This window comes from Loxodonta africana, chromosome 3, assembly GCF_030014295.1.
Source record: "Loxodonta africana isolate mLoxAfr1 chromosome 3, mLoxAfr1.hap2, whole genome shotgun sequence".
Lineage (NCBI taxonomy): Eukaryota > Metazoa > Chordata > Mammalia > Proboscidea > Elephantidae > Loxodonta > Loxodonta africana.
The window spans coordinates 89200036-89223229 of record NC_087344.1 but is presented as its reverse complement, the minus strand read 5'-3'; the positions used below and the strand labels follow the sequence as shown (position 1 = coordinate 89223229).

At 37.9% G+C, this 23194-nt stretch overlaps 1 protein-coding gene across 5 annotated transcripts in view; it reads left to right on the top strand.

Annotated features, from left to right (window-relative positions):
- The window catches only part of EPS15 (epidermal growth factor receptor pathway substrate 15), a 176969-nt gene that overhangs the window by 138369 nt on the left and 15406 nt on the right, over nt 1-23194 (top strand). For 4 of the 5 annotated variants that reach the window (XM_064281947.1, XM_064281949.1, XM_064281950.1 and 1 more), the window contains 6 exons: nt 5717-5920; nt 7818-7934; nt 8182-8272; nt 9353-9388; nt 11106-11242; nt 15063-15132. In XM_064281947.1, the coding sequence (XP_064138017.1) occupies nt 5717-5920; nt 7818-7934; nt 8182-8272; nt 9353-9388; nt 11106-11242; nt 15063-15132 (655 nt within the window). Of the gene's footprint in view, nt 1-5716; nt 5921-7817; nt 7935-8181; nt 8273-9352; nt 9389-11105; nt 11243-15062; nt 15133-19782; nt 19896-23194 lie in introns of those variants that run through there. The other variant, XM_064281951.1, reaches the window with a different exon arrangement.

The following is a 23194-nucleotide window of genomic DNA, read 5'->3' as shown; positions in this document are numbered from 1 at the left end:
AGATCCTCTGCTGCCAGCCCCATGCCCAATGTCAAGGTTCCCCTACGGGGACGGTGCACTCCTGACTCCAAAAGCAGTCACTGCCTCCCAGGGACTCCCCGTCCCGCCAGCCGCGCCTCCTCCGCGAACCGGCTGGCCCCCCCCCGAGTCAGCTCAGGAGAGCGGAGTAGCTCCCCGAGCTTGCACCACGACCACGCGTCCCGGCTGGGATGCCGCTCTCCCCGCTCCAAGACCAGTCGCTGCCCCCCTGGAACCTCCTTCACCGGCTGCGTCGCCACGCCGCCCGCGCGAACCGGCTGGGCCCTCCACCCGGGCTAGTTCAGGGCGGTGGAGTAGCTCTCCGCGCCTATGCCGTGCCTGCGCCCAGTCAAAATCCTGGCGGGACGGTTCCCTGGCTGGGACGCCGCTCTCCCCGCTCCAAGACCCGTCACTGTCTCCTGGGGACTTCTCCCACCGGCTGCGTCGCCACGCCGCCCTCACGAACCGGCTGGGCCCCCTCCCGGAATGAGTTCGGGGGCCAGGGCTGGGCCACTTGTTTGTGCCATCTGCCCCCCTGGGCTCTGCCACAAATCGGGCACCGAAGGTCACCTGACTGGTACGCTGGCTCCAGGCTCTGAAAACAATCGCTGCTTCCCCGTATTTGTTCGTTCTCCATCTCTAAATCTGTGTTTGTTGTTCAGGGTTCGTAGATTGTTATGTATGTGATCGATTCACTTGTTTTTCCGAGTCTTTGTTGCAAGAGGGATCCGCGGTAGCGTGCACCTAGTTCGCCATCTTGGTCCTGCCTCTCAATGATTTTTTTAAAAGTAATTTTAGAGTTGTGCAAAGATCATCATGTGTGAAATTCAGTTTTATAATATTTTTATTGTAACTCCCAAAGGATCCTTTGTACCTGTTTGTAGTCAGTGTCCACTTCTACTCCTGGGTTACCAGTAATCTGCTTTCTGCCTCTATAGACATTCCTTTTCTGGAAATTTCATATAAATGTAATTATACAATATGTAGTCTTTTGCATATGGCTTCTTTCACTTAGCGTAATTTTTTTGAGGCTCATCCAGTATTGTAGCATGTATTGACATTATGTTTCATTTTATTATTCAATAATATTTTATTGTATGGAATGCATTTGTTTATCCATTCACCAGATAATGGACATTTGGATTCTTTCTACTTTTTGGCTAATATGAAATGAGTAATGCTGTCATGAAAATTTACGTACAAATCTGTATGTGAACGTATGTTTTCATTTCTCTTGGGTGTGGAATAGTTGGTCATGTGGTAAAGTTATGTTTAACTTTTTAAGAAACTGCCAACCTTTTTTCAAAGTGGCTGCACCATCTTACATTCCCATGAACGGTACATGAGTTTCTCCACATCTTCACCGACACTTTTATTGTCTGTCTTCTTAATTAAGTTCATTTTAGTAGGTGTCAAGTGGTAGCTATCTCATTGTGGTTTTAATTTGCATTTCCCTAATGACTAATGATGTTTCGCATCTTTTCATGTGCTGTTTAGCTATTTATGTATCTTCTTAGCTTAAATGTCTATTTAAATCTTTTGCCCATATTTCAATTGGGTTGTTCTTTCTTACTTAATTTCAAGAGTTCTTTATATATTCTAGGTATAAGTCCTTTATCAGATAAAAGGTTTGCAAATTTTTTCTCCGTACCTCTGGCTTATCTTTCCATTTTCTTTTTTTTGACTTTTTTGAAAGAGAGCTTCTTCCAAAAGAGGGAGCGTAAATGCTTAAGTAGAAAGGGATCTGAATATTCCTAAGTCATCATTGAGGGGGAAAAAATGTTTGTGATTAAGGAAAACAGCCTCAGCAAATTGTACTACCTAGAGTACCAGAGTAAATTTGATCTCCAAACTTAAAGAATAAATAACACAAATTTCTTATAACGTTTGATTTAATGGCTTTTATATGTCCTTTTGGCAAAGAGCAATATGTGCTCATGGATCTATAAAAATGAAAGTCCAACTGTAAGTGTGCCTGAGACTTTCATGACTCTCTAAAGTTAAACTGAAATGTTTCTGAAAAGGGTAGCTGAAGAAGATCTTTCTGACTCACCAAATCTTCCTCTTTCCTCTTATTTCTTACCTAGTTTTTGCAACAAGAGTAAAGCCAAGAAGCGCTGATCTTAAATCTACACATTACTTATAAAACATATGCTATAGTTATCTAAGTATCTCTAGCATTCTAATAGTTTATTGCACTTCTCTTGCACAGTTTGCAAAGAGCTTGTGTTAATTGCTGGGTTTTTTTTGTTTTTTTTTTCCTATGTCCTCTGAGTTTACATAGAAACTAGAAAGATTCCACCTTAGGAAGAAAACAGGCTTAGAGACAGGTACCTGGGAGAGCTGACATATGAAAGCCTAGTTTTGTTCAAGATTTTAATAGATTTCTCAGCAATAACTTTAAGGAACAAATGTGTCATAGTCAGTTGTTTACTAGGCAGGTGTTTCCACTTATTCCTTCATCTTTGTGATAGATATTATTTTAATGTTCAGGTTTTTAATTTTAAACTGTAAGGTTACAGTGGGTCATGAAATTGATTTAATGCTCATGATAAAAATGTTTTAAAATTTGAAATACGAGAGAATAGGAAACATCAGAATGCATTACATACACTAAGATTAAGTATTACTTAATGAAACTTTTGCTTCATTATCGTGTGTGTATGTATATATATTATATGCTTATATATACATACACATGATATATATGTCTGCATTATATATGTATTTGCTTATATGTGCATACACACAGACACATGCAAGTATATACATATGAATATACTAGGTCATTGTTGCTGTGAGGTGCCATTGAGTTGGCTCCGACTCATAGCGACCCTATGTGCAACAGAGCGAAACACTGCCCAGTCCTGCCCCATCCTCACTATCGTGGTTATGCTTAAGCCCATTGTTGGAGCCAGTGTGTCAGTCTATCTCACTGAGGGTCTTCCTCTTTTTCGCTGACCCTCTACTTTACCAAGCATGATGTCCTTCTCCAGGGCCTGATCCCTCCGGACAACATGTCCAAAGTATGTGAGATATAGTCTCACCGTCCTTTTTTCAAAGGAGCATTCTGGTCGAACTTCTGGATTTGTTCCAAGACGGATTTGTTCATTCTTCTGGCAGTCCGTGGTATATTCAATATTTTTCTCCAACACCACAGTTCAAAGGTATCAGTTCTTGGGTCTTCCTTATTCACTGTCCAGCTTTCACATGCATAGGAGGCAATTGAAAACAGCATGGCTTGGGTCATGTGCACCTTAGTCTTCAAGGTGACATCTTTGCTTTTCAACACTTTAAACAGGTCTTTTGCAGCAGATGTGCCCAGTACAATGCATCTTTTGATTTCTTGACGGCTGCTTCCATGGGTGTTGATTGTGGATTCAAGTAAAATGAAACCCTTGACTTCAGTCTTTTCCCCATTTATCACGATGTTGCTTATTGGTCCAGTTGTGAGGATTTTTGTTTTCTTTATGTTGCGGTATAATCCATACTGAAGGGTGTGGTCTTTGATCTTTATCAGTAAGTGCTTCAAATCCTCTTCATTTTCAGCAAGAGAAGTTGTGTCATCTTCAAAATGCAGGTTGTTAATGAGTCTTCCTCCAATCCTGATGCCCTGTTCTTCTCAGATTAGTTGCTTAGTGTACTGGGTTAGAATGTAAAACATGTTTATATCTGTGGGTAAAAGTAAAGTTTACAAGCCACTGCTCTATGGAACTAGGAATATACAGAGTGTATTTAAATTTAAATTAAATACAGTTTGGTAGATATCCAGGCAGTCCTCAGGTTACAAACATCCAAATTAGGGACAATTTGTACTTGCCCTCTGATGCTATGTAAATTTGCCCTCACTTTGAAAGGGTTGAACCAACCCCTACTCACAACAAATTCTTCGTCACAAATCACCTTAACTTGCTGCACAGGCAGCTTTTAAATCATTGAAAAGGCTTTGAGCCTTTTCTTGCACTAAAGTGAAGCTAAATGAGAAATGCACCTGTTGCAACTCACCTACACGTTTGACTTGATGACTTAAGGACACAGTTAGGAATGGATATCTTTCATAACCCAGGGACTGCCTGTATATGCTTATTGATGCCCACTGTTTAATTTATAAGTACAGTACTGTGTTCATCCCATGAATATATGTTGAGCACTTACAGTGTATATCATTGTGCTAGGCACTGGAGATACAAACTGATAGCAAAAGGTGTGGTCCCTGCCCTCAAGGAGCTTCAGACCTTTTACTTTTTAAAAATGGGGTGAATTAGTGCAAAAGGCAGGGGGAAAACAAGGTGCTGGAAAAAACCTAACTGCTATAAAAGTGAGAATTACAGTGTGCTAGGCACTTTTACCCACATTGTCCATCATTTACATAGACCGTTGCATTTTACAGAGTTCTTTCAAAGATATTACTTCTTTTGGTCTACATAACAATCCTCTGTGGAGGTACTCCTTGTATAGATTAAGAAGTGGAGGCCTGAAGATGTTTCTTTGGCTAAGATCACCTAACTGGAAGATGACAGTACTAGATTTAAACCTGTCTCCTAATCCAATATGGTATTTTTTCCCCAGGTTATAGCCCTGGAAAGACTTATGGTTAATTATAGATTCCAACTTGAGCAACTTAAAACCCTATGGGAAAAATAAGACTGTGGGACCAGAGCCTTGAGTAAACTTATGAAAGGTCAATAGGTAATTTTTATGTTTGCTAAAAAAAAAAAAAAAAGCAAACATGCTAAATAAAGGGAGCTCCAATGTCATTTTTAAATATTTTATGAAAGATGGGTACTATTCAGTAAGATTCCATTTATTATTCCTTTTTCACTAGGAACATTTTGTTGTGGGGGGGCAGAATTTGCCTTCTCAACTTCTTTAAATGTTTGTAAATTTGTTTTTATCTATAAAAAAAAAAAAACAAATTTACAAACATTTAAAGAAGTTGAGAAGGCAAATTCTGCCCCCCCCCCCACACAAAAAAATGTTTTTCCCGCTGCCTCTGGTCCCCAACATTTTTCTTTTTATACACCCTAGAATTTATTGAATTCTGCCTTCTCTGTCCCACTGTTGTCCCTGGAGTATAAAGTCACTTGGATGTTTGAGGTCAGAAAATCTTGAGTGTCCTTTATTTAACCTGCTTGGCATAGCTTAGATTTAGAGAATACTTCCTAGGGCTGTAGAACACTAGTAAATAATGCCAAAGCATAGGAAGCTAGCTCATTTTACCTTTGTGTCTTCATTCCCACTTTCCCATTAGGACTACTTATGGGTGTGCTGTCCTGTCCCTCAGCTTCCCTTCTCTCTCCTAAAGCTTCATCCTAGGGTCACTATGAGTCAGAATCCACTCAGCAGCAATGGGTTAAAGCTTCACCACAACAGTTTTGCCTCTCGCTCTGCCACTTGGCTGTCTTCTTCCCAGTGCCCTAACCCTTCTTTATCTGAAGGACTGCCAATTTGCAGATATTTAAATCAGAATTCTTGGGGTTTTGAAAAAAAAAAGTACAAAACTAAATCCATGTATAACTTCAAAAGAGGAGCTTATTGGGAGGGGTCACTGAATTCTTTCCTCTAGGTCATGCTACATTCCCAGGGAGTTCTTAAAGAAAGCAAATTTATCTCAGACCAAGTCTAAGGGTATAGCCATTTTTACGTTGCATGTCTTTCTAGTACTAAATTGTTTTGTATTTCTATTTTGTGTTGACAGATACAAATGAAACTTACGGAAATGAAAGAACTGGAAAACCATAATCATCAGTTAAATTGGTGCAGTAGTCCACACAGCATTCTTGTAAATGGTGCTACAGATTATTGCAGTCTCAGCACCAGCAGCAGTGAAACAGCGAACCTTAATGAGCAGGCTGAAGGCCAGAGCAACCTAGAGTCTGAGCCTATACACCAGGAATCTCCAGTGAGTCTAATAGTTTCATAGCTTTTATTTGATAACTTCAGAAAAGAAAAAAAAAATTGATTCAGCTCAAAATCCTAATAGAAATGTAGCCTTGCCTCATCTGAGGATAATTGGGACTTTGTTTTTAAAGGCAGAGAATGAGTACTGATACAGTAGTGCTAGTTTTAATTAGTGTAAAAATGTCATTTTAACTGAATTATTTACTATAGAACATGTTTTTAAGACAGTAGTTCTGTAGTTAGTAAAAATTTTTTTTAAGTTTTTTAAGTACCTTCACCCAGGGCCCAACATAATTCTCTGTTATATAACGTTGAGGACATTTATTTACCATTTGTTTAGAGGGTACCAGCTATGAGCAGATGGGCTGTGTTATGTGTGAGGACTGTGGAGACAAAGGACATTTAGCTCTGGCTTCAAGCAGCAGACGGCCTAGTATTGCAGCACCGTGTTAAAGGGCTTCGGTAAGGAAAGCACAGGATATTCAGGAAGGACTGTTTGGAGGGGGGTCAGGGAAGTTTTTGTAGGAAACACTTTGCAAGTGATCTTTGACAAGTCAGAAGGGGGTAAGCAAAGAAGGGTTGGTGCATTCGTCGCAGAGAAAACAGCATTGACATAGGTACGAGATGAGGGGGGAACCATGCCGTACAGTGCCACAAGAAGTTTTCAAAGTGTATCTTGTGATGGTGGGGAGAGCACTGGGAGGAGATAAGGTTCTGTAGGGGCTATCTCATCACCTCTGATACTTTATCAACATCAAGATTCCTGAGCCCCACCACAAACTTGCTGAACTAGAGTTTCTGAAATGGAGCCAGTGCATATATTTTAAAAACAAATTTCATGGTGATTATGATGTGTACCTGGTTGAAGATGACCACTTTTAGGTCAGAAAGGGTAAGAAATTTGGATTCATAGTGAAGGATTGGGGATTTGTCTTACTGTGATGAGTAGCTATTGAAGAATTTTAAGCAGGAAGTGACAAGGTTAAATTTACCCTTTCGAAAATGTGGAAAATGGATTGGAGAGTGAAAATGGATGCAAAGAGATACGTTAAGACACTAAGATATGTTAATATCTTATTATATGTTGATACGTTAGTATTATATTGTTATATTAATGTGAGAGTTGTTTTAGCCTGAACTTAAGCAGTAATGGGAGGGATAATGAGAAGCATATAAATGTGAGAAACGTTAAGAATGTAAAATTAACAGGCTTGAATTTATTTAGATAGTACCATCTTGGAATATATTACTGTATAATATTCTTTTAAACACAAAAGACAAATTATTCAGCTGTCTTTCAAAGACTTAAGGGTCGTGTGAAATGGAGATTGCCCCTGCTGCTTCTTAAGCTTAATACCTACTACTAGTCTGAATCTGGAAAGCAATGAGGAGCCATTGAAGGACTTTTAACGAGAAGGTCATGATCAAATTCATATTTTAGATCATTTACTTTGACTACTGTAAAGAGGATAGACTGGAAGGGCTCATGTTGGAAGTAGGAAGGCAATTGGAAGGCTGCTACAGTAATCTGGATCAGAAATGTTGATCCTGTAAATAGGTGATAGTGACAGTGACAGGGGACAGGAAGTGAAAGACTCAAGAAAGAGATATGGTGTAGATTCGATAGGACTTGGTTTCTGACTCTAGAACTTTGGGGATGACTGAAAGGGAAGTGGTTAAGAAGGTTTCTGACTCTCTGACTTCAGTGGTTGGTGTTATCATTTTCTAAGAAAGATTATAGAAGAAGTAGTCATTCAAAGCATATGTTCTACTTGCTTTTTGTGTGTGTGTGTGTGTGTGGTTGTTGTAATTTTTATAATTTTTGGTTGTCCTTTGTTAGTTTCCTCTGTCAGGTAGGAAAGTATATTGTTAATTCATGTAGCATCAATATTTTGTAGGCAAGAAATAGTCCTGAAATACCACCTACTGGTATGACTGATGAAAAGGAAGTGGTGACTGCAGCTGTTAATGAAGAATCTTGTCCTGAATTTAACAGTGACAAACACTCAAAAGAGGTAAAAGTAATTTTATATTTAAATGTTCTTATCACTGGTTTTAGGCTAAGAAAAGGTGAGTTACACATTGTTTTATGCTAAGAGAAGAGAAAAATGTGTCAACTATACTTTCTGACAGTGGAAGTATTTGTTAAACTACATTCAGTTGATTTTTCAAAACATGCATATGATCTGATGTTTATTTTAAAATGTTACCTTTTAAAACTTCTTTGGTTCCTAAAAAAATTTTTTTAATATTATTTTTTAGGAAGATCCGTTTAATGTAGAATCAAGCTCACTGACAGATCCAGTTGCAGATACAAACTTGGATTTTTTCCAGTCTGATCCTTTTGTTGGCAGTAAGTACTCTTATTTTTGTATCATTGATTTACAAAAAAGATTTTTTTAAATATATAAACTGTATAAGAATAGGGCTTTAGTTTTGAGAGCCTGCTTGTTACAACAATAGTAGAGGAAAGAGTGAGGGGTTATATGCCCAAATTTGCTAGTATTTGTCCTCCTTGGGCAACTAAACCCTGGAACTAAGCTTTTGATGATGTTTTAGGAACTCTTTGATTAAGAGCATGTTTCTTCTTCAAGACAAGGGTCCAAAGGATAGCGATGTTATGGAGCAGCAGAGGAGATTGGGCAATCTTGGGTCAACCAACAATTGTTTATTAAAAACGCCAGTACCATTGTTTTAAAAGAGTGAAAGCTATAGGAGGGTAGCATGGATTGAATTGTGTTCCCCCAAAAAATATGTGTATCAATTTGGCTAGGCCATGATTCCCAGTATTTTGTGATTGTCCACCATTTTGTCATCTGATATGACTTTCCTATGTGTTATATTTCCTACCTCTATGATGTTAATGAGGTGGCAGTTCTGTTAATGAGGTAGAACTCAATCCACAAGATTAGATTGTGTCTTGAGCCAATCTCTTTTGAGATATAACAGGGAAAGTGAGCAGAGAGTCGAAAGTGAACCTCAGCACCAAGAAAGCAGCGCCGGAAGCAGAGTGAGTCCTTTGGACCTGGGGTTCCTGTGCAGAAAAGCTGTTAGTCCAGGGGAAGATTGATGACAAAGGACCTTCTTCCAGAGCCAACAGAGAAAGCTTTCCCCTGGAGCTGAAGCCCTAAATTTGGACTCCTAGCCTACTAGACTGAGAGAGAATAAATTTCTGTTTTTTAAGGCCGTCCACTTGTGGTATTTCTGTTACAGCCGCACTAGATTACTTAGACAGAGGGTTAGGAGCTGATCCCCATCCTTAAGTTCCCTACCGTCTTTTGAAGAAACACGTTTGATAAAATACCTGCTGTCATTGTAAACTATGTTAAATACCACTTGTGTCAAAACTCTTTTGCATTTTTCTTTCCAAAATAAGTAACGGTTCCACAACAGTAAATATTATTTTGATTTCCACTTATTTATTTTATTACAGGTGATCCTTTCAAGGATGATCCTTTTGGGAAAATTGGTTAGTATATTATTGAGATTCATCTTAGCTTTAACTTGATTCTGCTAATTATAAGCTTATGTTGTAGTTAGGAATGGTGGGTGGTCACAAGTTGAGTAGTTATGCGGAATGGACTTCCTTTTTATTCAGTTTTGAAACTGACCTAAGGCACTAGTAAGATGTCATGCGTGCCTGGCATTTCCAAAAGAGGAGCGGTAGACTCTTGTGAATTTGCTTAATAAACTGTTAGCTTTACTTTTAAAAAAATAACATTAGTATTTATGTTTTGGTACTTTTAGTAATATTTACACTGATTTCTCCTGATTACGAGCATAATTATCTATACTACTACAGGATTTAGAACTTAATTTTGTTTTCCTGAGTTTACAGCCTGTTTGCATGAATGAGGGAAAAGGAAACATCTTGAATGTCACGCTCTAATTAGTCTTATCTAGCAGCTTCAACTTTTAATATCACAGATCAATCATTTATTGATAATTTTTCTTCCTGAATTATACTTTGTCCTAAGTAACTCAGTAATGCTAGCAAACATGTTGAATAAAATCACATGAACATTATTTATAAATATTAAAAACAGATCAAGCTAAATAGACTTTATAGCAATAAAAAATTTAAACTATCATTAGGGAAATATTTAAGATATTCTTTCTGTGGGATTTTTTCATTAGAATAAAGCAAATCTGGTTTACCACTTGGTTTTCCTTCCCAAACCTATTCCAAACTATTGACTGTTAGCTTTGAGCTCTAAGAGAGAAATACACTTAGAAGTTTTTGTTGTTGTTTTCTTTAGTTATGATAGCATAAAATGAGGGATCTTAACAAAACTCAAATTCTTTAAAAGAAAAAAAAAAGTCGAGACTCAACTGGACCAGTAGAGACTAGAGGAACCGGTGAGAGTATCGCCCTGAGATACCCTTTAAACTTAGAACTGAAACCACTCCCAGAGATCACACATCAGCTAAATAACAGATTGGCTCATAAAATTGGCAGTATCACCTGTGAATACTGTGCCCATTTTTTTAAAAAATCATCTATGGTTGACCCTAAAGCAAAGATGAGAAGAAGGTTAGGGGCAGGGCAGGGAAGGTAGGTTAATGGAAACAGAACAACCAGAATGGAAAGAATGAGAATGTTGACACATGTGAAAAATACAACCAATGTCACAGAACAATATGTATAGAAATTGTTAGATACGAACCTAATTTGCCATATAAACTTTCACTAAAAACACAATAAAATACTTTTTAAAAAAAGAATTCTTAAAATGGGATCACTTGAAATTATATGCTAATTTTTAAAAATAAGTAAATTAGAGGAAATATTCTGTGTCTTTTATCAAAATTTGAAAGGAATCTGTGATCCCCAAAAGAACAGGAATTACCAGCTTAGAGGAATTATTTAAACCTTAGTATACAGGAAATGTTTGCCTAAGCAAATGTTGGAATATTGATTTGCTTTGGGTAAATGATGACGAGTAGGAAAGAATGTTAATTAAGGCTATCTAAAAAAAAAAAAATTTTTTTTTTTTAACTAGGTACACTGTCAATACTTTTTTTTTATGATCAATATTCACACTACAAAGTACCCAACTTAGATTTCTGTATTTCTGCAGGAGTTCAAAATTTCTTTCAATTAAGGCAATTATTATGCCATCAAGTGACAGAACATTTAGGTTAATGATTTTTTGGTTTCTTATATTTGTGCTGTATTTCCTTAGATCCATTTGGAGGTGATCCTTTCAAAGGTTCAGATCCATTTGCATCTGACTGTTTCTTCAAGCAATCTTCTGCTGATCCTTTTGCCACTTCAAGTACTGACCCTTTCAGTGCAGCCAGCAGTAACAGTAATACATCAGTAAGTGGAAAAGTTAAAACACATATTAAATCGGCAGCAAGTGTCTTAAGTGAGTTTTTTGAAATACACAATGATTAAGGAATCCTCTTTTAGGTTACTTCTGGAGGGCCATACAAGAATTTCAGTCTCATTCGCAACCTGTCTAGTTTTTGGTCCAAACTGGTATGTCACAGCTTGATCACCCAGTGGAATTGACTAGAATAATTTATGGTATACAAAAATCAAGTCCAGCTTTTCAGGGACCAAATTTTATCCCACTGGAAATACTAAAAATAAATGATTGGAAATCCATAAACTAATCTTAAGCTTTTCAAAAATGTTTGGTCCATTACTGAAGTAATGAAAATTACTTCAAAAGGAACAACATTGATATATTTGAAAAACAAAATCATTCATGTTATCTTATTGTCACATCTGTATTGTTAATCTTATAAACTACAGATTCCCATTAAATGTCAGGCTGTCTTGAGAACATACATCCCTATAACAATCACTGTTTAATAAACACATATTGTGATCCAGGTACTTCTGTGTGCTTCACATGCATTGTTTCTAGTCTTCACATCAACCCTGCAAAGTAAGTGTTGGTAAATCTGTTTTAAAAATGAGGACACTAGGACACAGAAAATTTAATTTAACATGTCCAAGGTCACATAGCTAAGTGCTTTGTCATCTGGAGGCTTTTTAAAAAAATCTTTATATTATAGGTATTTAAAAATATTTAAAATGAAGTATTGAAATATTTTCACTAACTTTCATGTATCACCCAATTTCAATAATTGTGAATGGTTTTGGAAGGATTTTTTGTAGTTTTTTTTGGAGGCTTATTTTTAAAGGCAGCATATTTTGCATCTATAAGTAAACTGGACCCAGAAAGGGAGAGTTGTTTGACAGACATTTGAAGAAAAAAAAAAAATTGTTATCTTTTAATACTCTTAAATTAAGAATATTTCCTTAAAATAATTGGTTCTTTTAAAGATAATAGATCTTGGTGTTCATGAATTGGCTTCCATATATTCAGTAAAGAGCAACTTGGCCAACAACTGATATTTTCCATTGATGTGAAACTGGGCAAATATCTCTGTAACTGAATATTTGTGGTTTCCGCAGGCTACTGGACACTCTGTTTTCCTACAACACTTAGTTTGCAGTATGGAACTGTTTGCCAAATTCTTCTAAAATTGGCTGCAACCTGAATTATTCCCCTCCAGTCCCTTGATTCTGGCCTCTCGTTCTCCACTCCTGTTGTTAAAGGAGCAAGAGAGCCAAAGCAGCGCTTCCTAATTTAAAAATAAACATGTTCCTCCTATTCCTACCCCCTGGTGAGCTTATTTCTATGAGCTATCCTACTTTAATTTTTCTTTTTTCTCCCCAGTTTTGGGAAGCAACATTGGCTTTTTCAGTGGTTCTTATTTTGTCCATTCAAAACAAAACAAAAAGCCAAATTGCCAATATAATAATAGTTGCCCTTTATCTAGTCCGTTCTGTGTGCCAGGCATGGTGCTAAGCTCTTTTCATGCATTATCTCATCTAATCCTCAAAATAATTCTATGAGACACGTGTTACTATCCCCATTTTCAAGATAAAGAAACTGAGGCTTAGAGAGGTTAAGTGGTAGAACTGGATTCAGACTCTAATCTATCTGACCAAAGTATAAGGCCTACACTGTAATCTACAGATTTAAACCAAATTCTTTCTAACTACAAAACCAGTTGTTTGTAATGTATCTTGCTTTTATTTTTTTGTACATCCTCTGTTTCTGCCTCCAGATATGAAGCTCTTCCCAAAAGTCTTTTCTGTTCCCTCAAGGTTGGTCTCTGCTCTCAGAGGGACACAGTTTAATAAAAACAATTTTTCATGTTCTGCTGTCCTAACTAGTGTGGGTCCTAAGTCAGACTGTCAAAAAGGGAAGGAGATGGCTGTTGTAGACAAGAGACAATTTCAGTGACAAATTAGGTGATTTATAGGAGGATCTTGGAATTTTAATTGTGTAAGATCACACCACCTGAATTTTAGTTATGACAGTTACTTTTGTGTGCTAAATTGCCTAATTATCAAACTGAATATAACATAAAGAGAGTTCTGTGGCCACTTACTCCTTCATGGCTTACACATTCCATCCTGTTCTCCTTGCTGTTGTTTATACAGTATTTAAAGGAACAGAAACTAAACCTGTTACACATGTAGGCATGCTTTTTCTCTTTCTCTCTGGGATGGCAAACCAAATCTACAAGCTTTTGTTGAAAACCTCAAAGTCAAGAGAAAAAGTAATAATAATTAGTGACAGAGTTATCAGGTGACTGCCTCTCACACCTGCATTTTGAATATTGTGCTAGGGAACATGGAAAGTTAGACCAGCTTAATTTTTTTTCTTTAATTCTATTTATGCATTCAGCAAATATTATCTAGTGTACTAGTTGTATAATAATAGCTTTGGCATCAGTTAAAGTAAGTAGTATCATTTCCGTTTCTAAAAACTTTGTTAGTTTAATTACTTCTTTCTGCCAGTAGTTTTAATGGGTCCTGTTTTTTAAAGACAGAATATACTTAAAGTCCCAGTTGGCATTACTTTTCTCTTTTCAAATACATCTGTTTTATTTGGAAATTTATAAATTGAACTCTGGCAGCATTCTTTGACATTCAGTTGTAATATCCAACTTCTTGATGATTGTAAACAGAGCCTCTAATACAGATGACATTTGATAGCCGTGAGTTAGAGTTGGAGGTAAATATACCAAAACTCTTTTCATGTCCCTTTCGCCTAGGCTAACAGCCAGGGCTTTCAGCTGGCCCATTAAAAAGAGCCTGTTGCCAGAAAAAGAAAATTTAGCTATCTCCCTGAAGTATACAGTTTGTTTAACTAAAGTGTAAAGTAGGAAGATAGTTCAATTATCAGGAATCTTTGGCATCTGGTAAGTCCTCACACTTGTAGCCATTCACCCTTGCCATTTGATCCCAGACTTACTTGGCTTATTATTGAAAGCAACAGGATCTTCTTCGCAGAAAGCTGTCTCGTATGTGTCTGATTTTCCACCCTAGGGGGCAGAATGCAAAAAATTCTTTTTATACAATTAAAAAATAGAAATCTAGTATTTTTTTATATTAAGTACTAGAATATCTAAGAGTTAGAATACTGTGCATCTTAGATGCAGCATGATGTCCTGGAATTTAAGAAAAGCACATTTAGGAAAAACTGAGGAAATCCAAATAAAGTCTGTAGTTAGTAGTTTTGAACCAATGTTAATTCCTTAGTTTTGATAGCTGTACCATTATAATGTGTAAGAGATTAGCTTTAGAGGAAGCTGGGTGAAGGGTATATGGGGACTTTCATATTATCTTTACAACTTCTTCTGTAAATCTAAAATTATTTCAAAACAAAACATTAAAAGAAAATACTATGTGTCTATACAAGTAGCTAAATTATGAAAAAGGAATAGAAATAAATACTGCCAAGATTGGGAGAATAGTTACCGCTACGGAAGAGGGATGGGATTATGACAGGGAAAGTGCACATGAAAATTCCTGAGGTGTTGGCAGTTTCCTGGCAGATGACTACACCGGTGTTTACTTGATATTTATTAAAGCATATATGTTTCATTTACTTTTCTGAATTATGTTATATTTTAAAATAAGAGATTAGAATATAGTATGTACTGTTTCCGTTTAATAAGATTGCAAATCAGTAGGGGGAAATTTATTCCAATATTTGTATTCCTTAATTAATTTAGAGTTTGTAAAGAATGTTTTCTTTGGAGTGGCAGTTAGGTTTCAGCTATGAAAGACTGTCTTTCTCAGTCATGGTTTTGTGTAATTCGTTTAGGTAGAAACATTGAAGCACAATGATCCTTTTGCCCCTGGTGGGACCATTGTTGTTGCAGCAAGTGATTCAGGTAAAGAAATAATTTATCAGCTTCTTTGAACATTAAACATTATCCTTTCCTTTAAACTTTTTTTTGCCTCTAAATGTATTTGTCCCATTTATTTACTTATGGCTTTAAAATTATTGCGTAGTTATATGGAGTTATAATCTACTGAAAATAATGACAAATGTTTGTGTAACACTTTCTACTTATTCATTATCTGATTTATTGTTCATGTTAAAGATCTTACTAGAATATGTACTCTAGCCAATTTCAGTAAAACCAATAAAAATCATTTGCTTTATAAAAGGCCATGTTTCTTGGCAACTTCAAATTCAGCATTGGTTCTTAGGGGTCTTGGCCTAAGTTAAAAGATTAGTGGCTTCAAATAGGTAATGATAATCGTTTTACAGATAGTATATAAAACCGGAAAACCAAACCTGCTGCCGTCGAGTCAATTCTGACTCATAGCGATCCTATAAGTCAGAGTAAAACTGCCTCATAGTTTCCAAGAAGCACCTGGTGAATTTGAACTGCCAACCTTTTGGTTAGCAGCTGTAGCTCTTAACCACTATGCCACTAGGGTTTCCAAAAGTATATAGGTTCTATTAATAATACAGGGAAAAGCAAAGTGTTATTGTAGTATCCAGCCTTCATATTGATGGTATCTATTTTTTTCATTCATTTATTTTTTAATAGCCTTTTAAGGTAATAGTCTCATTTTGAAGAACAGCAAACTGAGGACCAGAGCCGTTAAGTAACTTGATCAAGATTGTACAGCTTACTAGATTTAAACCAGGTCAAGCCAAGATTCAAACCCAGATCCAGTGGAGTTCAAAGTCTGTTTTCAACTAAGTAACTCTTCTTTTTTCCCCACTATTTATTTAAAAATAAAACAGACAAACAGACTGGCTGTTGTGTGGGAGAGTAGGGAATTAGAAGGAAGTGGACTCAAACATATAAATAACATCATGCTGAAAATAAAATTCTTTATTTTTCTCAGGTGATAACATGAATTGCTCAGTATACAGATTTGATGATTGTAACGAACTGAGGATTATAAGCATAGAGAAAGATTAGTAGACATGCCTTCATGACTTGAATTTCTTATATTGAACAAACAAGATGATATTTAATTTAGATAAATTTAGAATTCACTGAGCAGAGTGATTATTTGTTTTCAGATTGGAAGTTAACTCCCAGACATGAGTAGCAAAAAGGAGGAATGTGGAAGGCAGAGTGTAGAAAACAAAATTTAATGTAGTACTGAGTATTGATATAAACATATATTTAAAATGAGAGCAAATGAGACTTCTAAAGGGCTTGTATTAACAGTGGTTAATTTATATCTTTTAAAAATACATGTGCTTTTTAAGACCCTGATTATCAAACTTTTGAGTTAATATATCACTAGAGATATTAAGGAGCCCTGGCGGCGCAGTGGTTAAGAGCTTAGGCTGCTAACCAAAAGGTTGGTAGTTCGAATCCACCAGCTGCTGACCTTGGAAACTGTGGGGAGTCCAACTCTGCTCTGAAGGGTTGCTATGAGTTGGAATCGACTCGATGGCAACAGATTTGGTTTTTGGGGTTTTTTTTTTTTAGGGCCATTAAATGGTTAAAAACAATCATGAATGATTTTAAAGCAGAAGGTGGCTTTAGTGGTATGACTTGACAGGATGGGCTAGGATTTTAGCAAGTAGCTATGAGAAAAGAGATCATGTGAAGCAAAGAGAGCAGCATAAACAAGGAATGGAGGCAGGATTTACAGGACATGTTTAAGGAAAATAAACTAGTTCCTCACTTATCGGCTATCTCATTATTGGATATTTTACATTTAAGACAACAGTAAAATATCTACTACCAACTATTTTGCACTAAGGAAGCAGCGGGCCTGGCGACTGTGACTGTGGAGCATTCCCTGCCTAGAGGAGGGTCTCCAGGTGGCCTCTGGGAACCTGGTCCCGCTGCCCCACACCCTTCACTCCCTCCTGCCAGGCTTTGCATCCAGCTACCATGCAAGGCCAGCCTCCTCCGTGCCCACAGCCTCCAGGTGAACGGGAGGCATTAGACCCCTGTTCCAGGTTCCCAGTTCCCATGCTGCCTGAGGCTGTGCAGCTCAAAATTGCTGTGGGGTGGAAAGGGAGGAAAGAAAGAGTGTTGGAAGAAATATGTTTGAGTTTCATGACATCTCAAAGTGAGCCAAACTGGGCCTGAAGCCTCTACCTCGGTAGGGCCAGGTGTGTGGCCAGACTTCCAGTGCCCTCTCAGGAGGCCCTGAGCCCTGGTGAGTCACCAGGCCCAGAGGGCAGAGCAGGCTCCAGGATCTTGAATGCAGGGCTTACCAGGATGTGAGTGGAGCTGTGGAGGCAGCTCTGTAAGGAAAGCTCTGACCCAGCACAGGAGGGAGGTGAAGTGGTTAAGCCTTGGGCCCTCCAGTAACACCAAAACCAAAAACCAAACCCAGTGCTGTCGAGTCAATTCCGACTCATAGCGATCCTCTAGGACAGAGTAGAACTGCCAAATAGAGTTTCCAAGGAGCGCCTGGCAGATTTGAACTGCCAACCCTTTGGTTAGTAGCTGTAGCACTTAACCACTATGCCACCAGGGCTTCCTCCAGTAACACAATCTGGCTTTTCCCAGCTTTGTCTCCTCCAAGCCTCCTTCTCCATAGAGGAATAATCCATAACTGGACTCATCATTGTGCTGAGCACATCAGTAAATCTTAGCTGTTATTATATCTGTGATCATGTTTTCTAAGTAAAAAAAGTTGGACAAATGGATGGTCTAAAAACAAACAAAAATCCTTCATTTTCGCATAATGCTTATTTCTGTGTAAAAATGACCTGCTCTTTGGAACCTAACCAGGTCAATAAGTGAGGAGTGGGTGTAGACGTTGTGACTAGAGCTTGCTTACAGATAGAAGATAGTAGGGCTAAGGCTGAAGTGGTAGATTGGAGTCTTACTGTGGAAGGTTCCTAATACCTTTGCTGGTCTTTTCTTTCTAGTTGCTAGCTCATTTCCTATAAGGTGTTAGAGTAAAAGACTGTAAAGCCTGGGAAGGAACTAAGATTTAATGCTGTTGGTCCTAATAACAATAATAGCTACCATTTATCGAACATTTCCAGAGTTCCAACAATCAATGTGTAGCCATTTTCACATATATGCCTCATTTCATTCTCACACCAACTACATCAAATAATTGGAATTATGTTTATTGTATGCCACAGAGATAAGAAACAGTTTTCACAAGGTTAAAGAACCAGTAGTAGATGGATCCACATTCAAATGAGGTCTAACTGTAAAGCTTAGGTTCCTTTGACTCTTTGACTAAAGGAGAGGAGTGCTGTTACATCGGTTCGTAAATCTAAAATTGATGCTGTAGAGATTGAAAAAATATTTATTTGTCTCATGTTAATTCTTGATGATTTCAATAAACATGTAAATGGTGCTTCCAGTAACCTGGCTGCTCATATCTTGAACAAGTCTCCAGTGATCTCGTTCTCCATCCCACCTTAGCCACTTAACCCATGGGCATACCCATAAGTACAACTACTTCATAATAGTAATTACTTGAATCCCACTCTCTGACCACCACCTCTTTTTCTTCCAGCTCATTCCCTCTAGTATTCTGACTCCTTTGATCCTTTGACATTACCATTGTCATTGACCCTACCAGTTTTACTCTTCCTCTCCCATGTGATGCCCTCACTTCTTAACTGGCTTATATTCCGTGGTCAGTCATAATATCTCTCTTTTTCCTGATTGTCCTTTCCCTTTCTCTCTTTGTCATATATACTTGGCAAGATCTTACTTTGAATCAACTCTCTGCCTGCTCTTCTCTTGGACCAGTGCAACTGAACCTGACTGGAGGAAAACACAATGGTTAAGAGCATAGACCCTGAAATGCATGGCTAATTGCCTCCGTGAACAACTTCCTACTTTGCCATGAGACCAGAAGAACTGGTTGGTGCCCAGTTACCATTACTGAATATTTTGATCAAAGATCCCATAGAAGAATCCTGATCAAAAGGGGGGAAATGCAGAACAGAATTTCAAAGTCTCATGGACTCCAGACTTCCAGGAGTCATGAAGTTTGGATGAACTCCTGAAACTATTGCCCTAAGATAATCTTTAAACCTTAAACCAAAAATATCCCCTGAAGTCTACTTAAGATCAAACAGTTGTTTAGCTTAACTAGTAAGAAGTAGTCTGCCTTGAGCATTATGCTTTTTTAAGAACTATGTGTGTGGGATCAAATTGACAACAGGAACTTAAAAGATTAGGGGGGCAGTGAATTTATGTTAATGGGGGAGGAACAACTCAGAAAAGGAAGTTGAGAATAATTGTATAACTTGAAGAATGGCAAGTGTCACTAAATGGTACATGTAGAAACTGTTGAGTTGGTGTATGTTTTGCTGTCTATATTCTGAACAACAATAAAAATTATGTACATTTTTTGGAAAAAAGAGTATAGACTCTGGAGTAAAAGCCATACTGACTGGTTTGGCCCTTATTGTGGCCAGTCATATTACCTAACCTAGTCCATTCACTCTCCTACCCTTCTGGGCAACCATTTCACACCGTCTCTCATCTCAAACTCCTACCATCTCCTCTGCAGTCTATTCTGATGAACATCTTCCTATTTCCTTAAAAAAAATAGAAGCAATCAGAAGACAGCTTCCACAGACCCCCACCACTACTTCGTCTGTTTCCCTGCAACATTTGAACCTACAGTCTCTGTTTTCCTACTTGTTAACAATAGATGCCTCCGTATATAAAGCCAACTCTTCTACTTGTACACTAGATATAATACCGTCTTGTTCCTTCAAGGCCATCACGTCAGCATTCCTCCCCTTTCTCTCTAAATCATTAATTTTCTAGTCTTGATCACTCCTAGTAGCGTACAAACATGGTGTTATTTTCTCCCATCTTAAAAAAAAAAAAAAAAAAACTACTCTGACCCCACTTCCTCTTCCAGTTACTATCCTATTTCTTTTTTTTCTTTTACGGGAAATCTCTTTGAAAGCACCTGCATCTCCAATCCTCCGCCCCCCCCCCACCCCCCGCACCCCTTCAAGGCTTTGCCTCTTATTTCACCAAAACTGCCTTCATCTAGGTCTCCGGTTTTCTTCCCATCTCCTTGGCCATTCTGTTTCAGTCTCCTTTGTTGATTTTTTCATCTTTTCCCCTAGCCTAGCGTCTTAATGTCACGTTGCCCCAGGGCTTAGTTCTTGGACTTCTTTTCTTCTCTATGCTCCCTTGTGGTTATTGTCCAGTTTTATGGTTTCACTTATCTGTGTGCTGATTTACATCTCTAGCCAATCTTTGTCCTCAACTCTGGACTGGACTCATATCCAGCTATCTGTTTGACATCCACTTGAATATCTGATAGATTTATCTAACACTGAACACCAGATCTTCCTCCCCAGACCTGCTTTTCTTGCAGCATTCCCCATGTCAGTTCACGGCAACTTTAGCTTTAAAGTTGTTCAGACCTGAAACCTTAGAGCCATCCTCGATTATTCGTTTTCTCTCATACTCTATCTCCAGTCTGTCAGAAAATCTTATTTGGCTCTACCTTCTAATTTCAGTGAAACGTGTGAGAGCTGGAACTCAACGGGATAGCCTTGTTTTTTCAGAGTCTTGAAAGTTTTCTGCCTTTGACAGGGTGGCATCTTACCACTTTTCTATTGCTAGTTTTAGAGGAAAATATTTGAGTTTTCCTCCTCTGACAGGTTTCTGCCTTACATAAGTTCCAGCTTTCACAGGTTTTACTGTATATCGAGAATCAGAAACTTCTTACCAGCTCCACTGCTAGCACCCTGGGGCAAGCCACCTTTCTCTTAGATTACTGCAAAAGCTTCCTAACCCGTCTCTTGGCGTTTACCCCTACCGTCCCTTAGTATGTTATCAACAGAAAAGTCAGGCTGATCTTTTTTAAACCTAAGTCAGATCTTGTCACATTTCCACTCAGAACCCTGTAGTGACTAATTTCATTCACAGTCAAAGCCTTACCAATGGCTTGTACCTTTCTGACAACATCTTTTATCACTATTCCCTTTACTCACTCTGGCCTTCTTGCTCTTGCTAATAGCCTGGTGTTCCTTAGGCCCTTTCCCCTAGATGTTCTTTTCCTGGAATGATCTGTCTCCGTATATCCACACAGTGATCTCCACCAAACCAGACCCATTGCTGTCGAGTAGATTTCGACTCATAGCCACTCCAACCACAAGAAAAACCCAAACCTGTTGGCATCGAGATTCCGACTCATAGCAACCCTATATGAGTCATAGCAACTCCACTAACTCTTAAAATCTTTTCTCCAATGTCACCCTCTCCTCCGCCAGACTAAGTCCAGTACAACTAGATGGTGTCTGCTAACCACCACCGACTGCTGTGACACGGATGACAATAGAGGATCCCGGACAGAGATGGAGAAAAATGTAGAATGAAATTCTAACTCACAAAAAAAAGTCCATACTTACTGACCTGACAGAGACTAGAGAAACCCCAAGAGTATGGGCCCCAGACACCATTTTAGCTCATTTGTGAAGTCACTTCTGAGGTTCACCCTCCAGCCAAAGATTAGACAGGCCCATAAAACAAAACAAGACTAAAGGGGCACACCAGCCCAGGGGCAAGGACTAGAAGCCAGAAGGGGATAGGACAGCTGGTGATTGGGAACCCAAGGTCGAGAAAGGAGAGTGTTGACATGTCATGGAATTGGTAACCAGTGTCACAAAACAATATGTGTACTAACTGTTTAATGAAAAACTAGTTCTGTAAACTTTCATCTAAAGTACAATTTAAAAAAAAAAAAAAAAGTCACCTTCTCAGTGAGGCTTATTCTGGCCACCCTATTTTAAATTTGCAATTACCACTGCCCAACCCAGCCACTCCCACCTTACCATTCTCTACTATTCTTTTCTTACTGCTTATTACTTTCCAGCATACTATATACATTACTCTGTTTTTCTTTTATTTATCTCCTTCTGCTAGAATTTAAGCTCCACAAGGAACTGGGTTCTTTGTTTTCACTGACGTATTTTTGTGTTATACAAAGACTGTGGCATGTAATAATATTGAGTAAATGAATGAGTCAGCTACTCTATTCAGAGTGTATGTAGTAGGAGACCAGTGAATGAGAATCTTAGAACCAAAAACTCTTTAGAGTTGAATGGGTTACACATTAATGGTGTCTGAGGCTGTGTTAACACAGACCTTCCACAGACTCGGGGTAATAATGTCAGGGAACTGTACTTTTTTTTTTTTTTTTAAACAGCCATACGAAAAATCATCCAAAGGTTTTTTTGTGTGTTTTTTCTCATTTAAACTTAAAATGGTTATGAGATACGTACTACTCTTCCTCTTTTAAAAATGAGGAAACTGAGACTCAGGTCAAGTAATTTGCTTAAGGTCACAATAAAACTAAGAAGAAGCAGTGCTCAGTCTCTAATCCGTGTCTTACCACAGGGCCTGTGCTCTTAGCCACTTTGTTTCACTGCCTCTTCTTCATCTTCTCACCCAGTCCTGACAATATAAAGGTTGGAGTGAGGGGTGACACAGAATCTTTTAAGTGTCTTTGAATTTTTTTTTTAAGTGTACTTAAGTACATGAAATCTTACGTTTTATGAATCAGTTCTTTAACAAATTGTGGTACGCTCATCCTTTAAAAGTTCTGTCGAGGTTAAGTTGTTTTTGTGCAAACCTCTGAAAAAAAATTAAATTACTCTGAGATTGCAAGAACTTCTGTTTTCAAATGTATATCTTACAACTACTTCTGGGTAAGTTAGGTTTTTCAAATGGAGCAAGAAAAAACAAGTACAGAAATAAGCTGGACTCCTGACTTTAAATGTTTGTGTTAATCTCAGTTGCTTCACATTGTTCTGGTTGTCATATGATAAATAAATGCTATAAATTTGAACTTAAAATTTAAATTAATAAAAATCCCACTTACTGGTTTTGTATATTGGGATTTCAAATAAGGTTCGAGAACTATTATATACAGTCTTAACTTCCTAATATTGTAGAAGGGAAGCTGAGCCTCAGGGTCATGTATCAGTTTGCTTCTGAATACATGTCCATTGAGCCT